The sequence below is a fragment of the Primulina tabacum genome, chromosome 6, assembly GCF_025594145.1.
Source record: "Primulina tabacum isolate GXHZ01 chromosome 6, ASM2559414v2, whole genome shotgun sequence".
NCBI classification, from domain to species: domain Eukaryota; kingdom Viridiplantae; phylum Streptophyta; class Magnoliopsida; order Lamiales; family Gesneriaceae; genus Primulina; species Primulina tabacum.
The window spans coordinates 23,062,013-23,068,259 of NC_134555.1; the positions used below are offsets into that span (position 1 = coordinate 23,062,013).

At 44.7% G+C, this 6,247-nt stretch overlaps 2 protein-coding genes across 2 annotated transcripts; both read left to right on the forward strand.

Annotated features, from left to right (window-relative positions):
- The first annotated feature begins 957 nt into the window (after positions 1-957).
- Positions 958-1,479, forward strand: LOC142550119 (uncharacterized). Its single transcript, XM_075659356.1, has one exon. The coding sequence runs from the start codon at positions 958-960 to the stop codon at positions 1,477-1,479; it is 522 nt and encodes a 173-aa protein (XP_075515471.1).
- A 115-nt stretch (positions 1,480-1,594) lies between these two features.
- On the forward strand, positions 1,595-2,035 carry LOC142550120 (uncharacterized). Its single transcript, XM_075659357.1, has one exon. It carries the CDS (start codon positions 1,595-1,597, stop codon positions 2,033-2,035), a length of 441 nt encoding a protein of 146 aa, XP_075515472.1.
- Positions 2,036-6,247: the final 4,212 nt, after the last annotated feature.

Here is a 6,247-nt window from a genome sequence, read left to right on the forward strand (position 1 = left end):
TGGTGATCGGTACCGTATCGATGTGGATAGAATTATAACTTCTTCTATTACTGATGATCGATATTATATCGATGTGGATAGAATCGGAGTTTCTTCTATTACTGGTGATCGATACTATATCGATGTGTATAGAATCAGAGCTTCTTCTATTACTGGTGATCGATACCATATCGATGTGGATAGAATCGTTATTTCTTCTATTACTGGTGATCGATATGGAATGCTAACATTTGGAAACCGGGATCCCTAGACTAGGATTGAGTCTAGTCTAAAATGTGGAGTCATGAGTCTAATTAACAGTTTATATTGAGTTATGTTGATTATGTTCCTGAATATGGTACATGATGAGTTATGTTCCTGATGATGGTACATGTTTAGAATAGGATTTATTTTTGATATGGATCTATATTCTGATCTGAATACATGTTAGAAATATCTGTTATATGCTTTTATATTGTTTTATGATTGCATGTATACATGATTTATACTGAAAATGTAATTCTCACCAGAGTTATCCGGCTGTTGTCTTTTTTGTATGTGTGCATGGCAACAGGTGGGATAGGATCAGGGTCAAGAAGAGAACGAGGCTGGACTAGATAGCGTGAAGATCCGGGCTTCGAAGCAACTTAGGATTCAGCACTGATATATAGTTGAACCTAGTTGAATTCTTGTAGATAACACAAGATTTATATGTTTATGTTAAAGTATGTAATCTGAATTGAATTACATTACGTTTCCGCTTTGTATTTTAAAAAAAAATTTAGACCTTGTTTATTATAATTGTTTGAATTATTCCTAAAGAAGATTAAGGAATGAATTAGCGTCCGGGTCCCCACATTACCCTTCTTCCGGACCTTACGAAAGGCGAAAAAATTTGAGTGGGGTCCGGATTGCGAAAAGGCTTTCGCAGAATTGAAGGAGTACCTTGCCAAGCTTCCTGTCCTGCCCAAATCGGCAATGGGTGAGCCTTTGTGGGTATATTTATCTGTTATCGAAGGGGCCGTGAGTTCGGTCCTTGTCAAGCTAGATGGATCAATTCAACAGCCGGTGTACTATGTTTCGCATGCACTCAAAGGGGCAGAGATCCGATATTCCGGGTTTAAAAAATTGGCTTTGGCTCTGGTGATGACAGCAAGACGCTTGAGGCCCTACTTCCTATCTCATCCGATTGTGGTTCTCACCAACAGTCCATTGGGCAGAATCCTAACTCATTCGGATATGTCTGGCCGTTTGATCAAGTGGAATACCGAGCTAGGGGAGTATGACATCCAGTATGAGTCGAGGACATCTATTAAAGCACAAGCCTTAGCCGATTTTCTGGCTGAGACCGTGCATCTTGAAAATGAAGATCCTTGGAAAGTATATGTTGATGGTTCATCTTCTAAGGATGGAAGTGGGGTGGGGGTAGTATTGATTTCGCCGGCTGGGGAGGAGGTGAAGTTGGCAGTTAGATATGAGATTGGATTTTCGAGCATCTAACAATGAAGCAGAATATGAGGCTGTGTTGGCAAGACTGCGAGCAGCCAGAAACGTGGGAGCTACCCGGGTACTTGTTTTTTCTGACTCACAGTTGGTAGCACATCAGATGAAGGGAATGTATGATGTGAAAGATGAGAAACTTATTGAATATGCTCAAGAAGTAGACAGAGTCAGAGAGAAATTCACGGAGATTACATTTGAACAAATTCCCAGGAAAGAAAATGAGAAGGCAGACACTCTAGCCAAAATGGCTGGGACAATGGGAAGTTGGAAGACTAGAGATGTGGTCTTTCAGGTCGAACTCACACCTCACATGAGTTCGCCTGTAGTTGAGCAAGAAGAAGGGGATTGGAGAACCGCTATAACCGATTATTTGAAAGAGGCAAAGCTTCCTGATAACCCTCGCGAAGCTCGTAAGTTGAAGATGAAATGCTCGCGTTATGTAATGATTGGGGAAGTGTTGTTTAGAACATCTTTTGCAGGGCCGCTTCTTCGGTGTTTGAGTTACCAAGAGGCTGATTATGTGCTCCGAGAAGTTCATGAGGGATGTTGTTGAAATCACTTGGGGGCATATGCATTGGCGAGGAAGGTGCTGCTCGCCGGTTATTCTTGGCCCTCAGTGCTGCATGATGCTCAAGAGTTAGTGATGTCTTGTGATAGTTGTCAACGTCATGCGCGTTTGAATCACCGGCGGGCCGCAATGATAAAAGCTGTCACGGCCGCATGTCCTTTTGACCAGTGGGGAATGGATATTGTGGGACCGTTTCCTATAGCTCCAGCTCAAAAGAAATTCCTACTGGCAGCAGTTGATTATTTTTCAAAATGGGTGGAAGCAGAGCCTTTGGCCAGAATCACTGAGAACGACGTCCTGAAATTCTTGTGGAAGAGTATAGTATGCAGGTACGGGGTACCTAGAAGGCTGATATCCGATAATGGGAGACAGTTCCAAGGGACCAAAATCGAAGCTTGGTGTAAAGAGATGAAGATTCAACAAGTCTTTACCTCTGTAGCTTACCCGCAGAGTAGTGGCCAAGCGGAGGTGACTAATCGGACGCTGGTATAGGGTCTGAGAGTTCGACTGGGCAAAGCCAAAGTCAATTGGGTAGATGAGCTACCAAGTGTCTTATGGGCATACCGAACCACTGCGAGAGAGCGAACCAAAGAAACTCCTTTCAGTTTGGTCTACGGTAATGAAGCAGTGCTCCCGGCTGAGATCGGGTTGGAATCGGCAAGGGTGATTTTTTATGACGATGACAATGGTGCGAGACGCACTACTGACCTTGATCTTTTTGAAGGAAAAAAGGAGGCTGCCAGCATTCAATTGGAAGCTTATAAGAACCGCATTGCACAGTCTTATAATCGAAGAGTCGTGCAGAGGAACTTTCAGGTGGGTGACTTGGTTCTGAGGAAGGTGCAAGAAGAGCAGAGAGGAAAACTGGACCCAAAGTGGGAGGGTCCCTTCAAAGTGATCGAGAGGCTGAGCTCTGGAGCCTATTACTTAGAGAATGCGCAAGGCAAAGCTTTGAAGAGGCCTTGGAATGCTTATCACCTTAGGAAGTATTATTCTTGATTCTGTCGTCGATGTATTTTACTTTCTGAACTTTCTTATGTAATCCATTGGAATTCAATAAAATCAAGTTCTTTTCGAATTTATGAATGTTGTTATATTATGATGGTGTTGATTTTTATGGCATTGCGTAGTAGAGGAGCAGAGGGCAGGGGAAAATTTTATTTTCCTACTAAGGCATCGCCTAGTAGAGGAGCAGAGGGCCGGAGAAGATTTTTATTTTCCTACTAAGGCATCGCCTAGTAGAGGAGCAGAGGACCGGAAGAGATTTTTATTTTCCTACTAAGGCATCGCCTAGTAGAGGAGCAGAGGGCAAGGGAAAATTTTATTTTCCTACTAAAGCATCGCCTATTAGAGGAGCAGAGGGCCGGAGAAGATTTTTATTTTCCTACTAAGTCATCGTCTAGTAGAGGAGCAGAGGGCAGGGGAAAATTTTATTTTCCTACTAAGGCATCGCCTAGTAGAGGAGCAGAGGGCCGGAGAAAATTTTATTTTCCTGCTAAGACATCGCCTAGTAGAGGAGCAGAGGGTGGAGGGTGTTGATTCTTATTTTCCTGCTAAGGTATCACCTACCAAAGAGTTAGAGGGTGATGATGTTGATTTTCCTGCTAAGGTGTCACCTAGCAGAGGAGTTAGAGGAGGGAGGTGGTGAATTTCTATTTTCCTGCTAAGGTATGACCTAGCAGAGGAGTTAGAGGGTGATGGTGTTGATTTTTATTTTCCTGCTAAGGTATGGCCTAGCAGAGGAGTTAGAGGGTGATGATGTTGATTTTCCTGCTAAGGTGTCACCTAGCAGAGGAGTTAGAGGGGGGAGGTGGTGAATTTCTATTTTCCTGCTAAGGTATCACCTAGCAGAGGAGCTAGAGGGGGGAGGTGGTGAATTTCTATTTTCCTACTAAGGTATCACCTAGTAGAAGAGTTAGAGGGTGAGGATTTTATTTGCCCTAGCAGGTTAATAATATAAGAGACAAACTCGTGAGAAGCAATAAATTCAAATGCAAAATACTCAAGGTTGCATAAATAAAACGAGTTCGTACATGTCAAAAGTGCGCAAAAGGAAATAACCAAATGTAAACATCGCAAAAGTCGCATAAGCCTATGGAAAGTAAAGCAATGCAGAAAATAACATAAATAAAGGAGCTCAATCTAAGAATCAGGGGGGAGACTCGATATGAAGCCCTCAAGGTCCATGAAGTCAGTAGGGGTGCCTGGCGGAGGATAGCCCTGAGCCTTGAAGAGGCCGACTGCACCCTCGAAACCCACCCTCAGGTAGTGAAAAGCTTTCGAGCCACATATCTCGACAAATTCTTCGGATTTGAGAAATTCCTCTTTGAAGGAGGAGGCTTCTGCAACATGTCGTGCCTTGGCGTCTTTAAGCTCAGCCTGTGAATTCTTTAATTTTTTCTTCAGCTTCTGGATCTCTTTAGCTTGATCCTCTATCAGCCGCTGAGTCTCCTGCTTCTGTTTTGAGAGCTCGCCGCACTGGATCTGGGACTCCGACAATTGAGCTTGGGACTCCGAAAGCTCCTCAGCATGCGACACTTTCATCTCATCAATAGTAGCCTGGAGTTGTTCGCGGAGAGCCTGACCCTCGCGTAATTCTTGACAAGAGTCGGATCGAGCGGCGTGAGCGCGCTCAGCCAACTCCCCGACGTACATCATGCCCTGCATAAGTAGACAAGGGTGAAAAGACGACAAGAAGATCAAATGTATATTAAACATCAATCTAAAGGTTATAAGGAGAAGTATACCTCGGTGACACTGCTGCATGTCCGACGGAGGAGGTCTGACCACCCGGTGAACTCATGAACGCTGCATCGACGTTGAAAGAAGCTGATACATTATCTTCTGAGCCAGATGAGTAAAACCCCAGCCCCACGATGGACTGAATCCGAAGTGTATAGAGGATGCACCGCCGATTCAAGGGGAGGCCCCTCATCGGGCTCGGACCCCTCTGGAGAAGAGACCGATACGACAGAAATCTCAGAAATCTTGTGCTTGCCATGCTGAGGGGCTGACGGGCTAAGATCAATGGATGCCTTTTGCTTACCAGACGGAGGAGGGGACTTGGCGCGAGGAGGTGGAGAGGAGGCTCGCTTTGAGGCAGGAGGAGGAGGAGCCTGCCTTCTTTTTCTTTGCAGCAGTAGGGGAGCTAGGGGAGCTAGCAGGATTCTTCGCGGTAGTAGAACAGGAACCTGTTTTCTTTTTCTCAGCAGCAGAACAATCTCCCTTTGGGCCCATCGTGACTGCCGGGGTAACGGACTTCTGGGGTGCTGATGAGGAACCCCCGGCCTTCGTCTTGGAAAGTTCACGGAGAAATAGGGCATTCATGACTCTAATACCTGCAAGCAGAGACAAGGAACCAAATAAGAATATTATCAAGTAACATAATAAACAAAAGAAAAACAAGATGTATGGAAAGATGAGAATATCTACCAGCATTCTCCTTCAGCTTAATTTTAGCGGGACTTAACCCGGCATGACATAGGAGATCCTCAGATAAAGGTTTGGGAATGTTAAAGCATCGATCTCCTAGTACACTCATTATCTGCAGGTACTCCTCATCTTTCTTACAACTCTTGGAAAGTTTGGGTTTAGTGAAGACAGGGTACCAATCGGTAAAGTAAGTCAATTCTTTGGGTGACTGTACAAAGAAGAAGTATTTTTTCCAGTCCTTCACATGGCTGGGGGCCCCATCGAATAGTTTGTGGCTAGACCGGGAGGTTACATAGAAAGGTCCATCTTTTGACCTGGACAAAACTAAGAAGTAGGAAAAGGTGGTGCAATTTAAAGGGAGGTCTAAGGCCCTGAGTAACACAGCCAAACAACTTATTAAACGGAAAGCATTGGGCGTGAGTAAACCTAAATGCACCTGGTAGTACTTGGGTAAGGCTTGAGATTCATTAGTCTTCATTGATGTGATATTCGAAGATATGAGAATGCATGACAGGTAATGAGAGGCATTAAATGAGATTATGAAGGGTTGGTTGCATAAAGTCTAGACCGCACCCGCGCTATGAACAAGACCGCACCCGCGGCTGATGGACAGAAAGTTGGCTATTTTTACAGTAGGGTCATCGCACCCGCGGTCCAAGAAAGAGTGCACCCGCGGTTGATGGACAGAGAGTTGGAAATTATTTACAGAAATGACACCGGACCCGCGGTGCAGAACTGACCGCAACCGCGGTCGACGTTTACGCA

Coding starts and splice junctions, on each gene's coding strand:
- LOC142550119 (XM_075659356.1), top strand. CDS start 958: ATGGGTGAGCCTTTGTGGGTATATTTATCTGTTATCGAAGGGGCCGTG.
- LOC142550120 (XM_075659357.1), top strand. CDS start 1,595: ATGTATGATGTGAAAGATGAGAAACTTATTGAATATGCTCAAGAAGTA.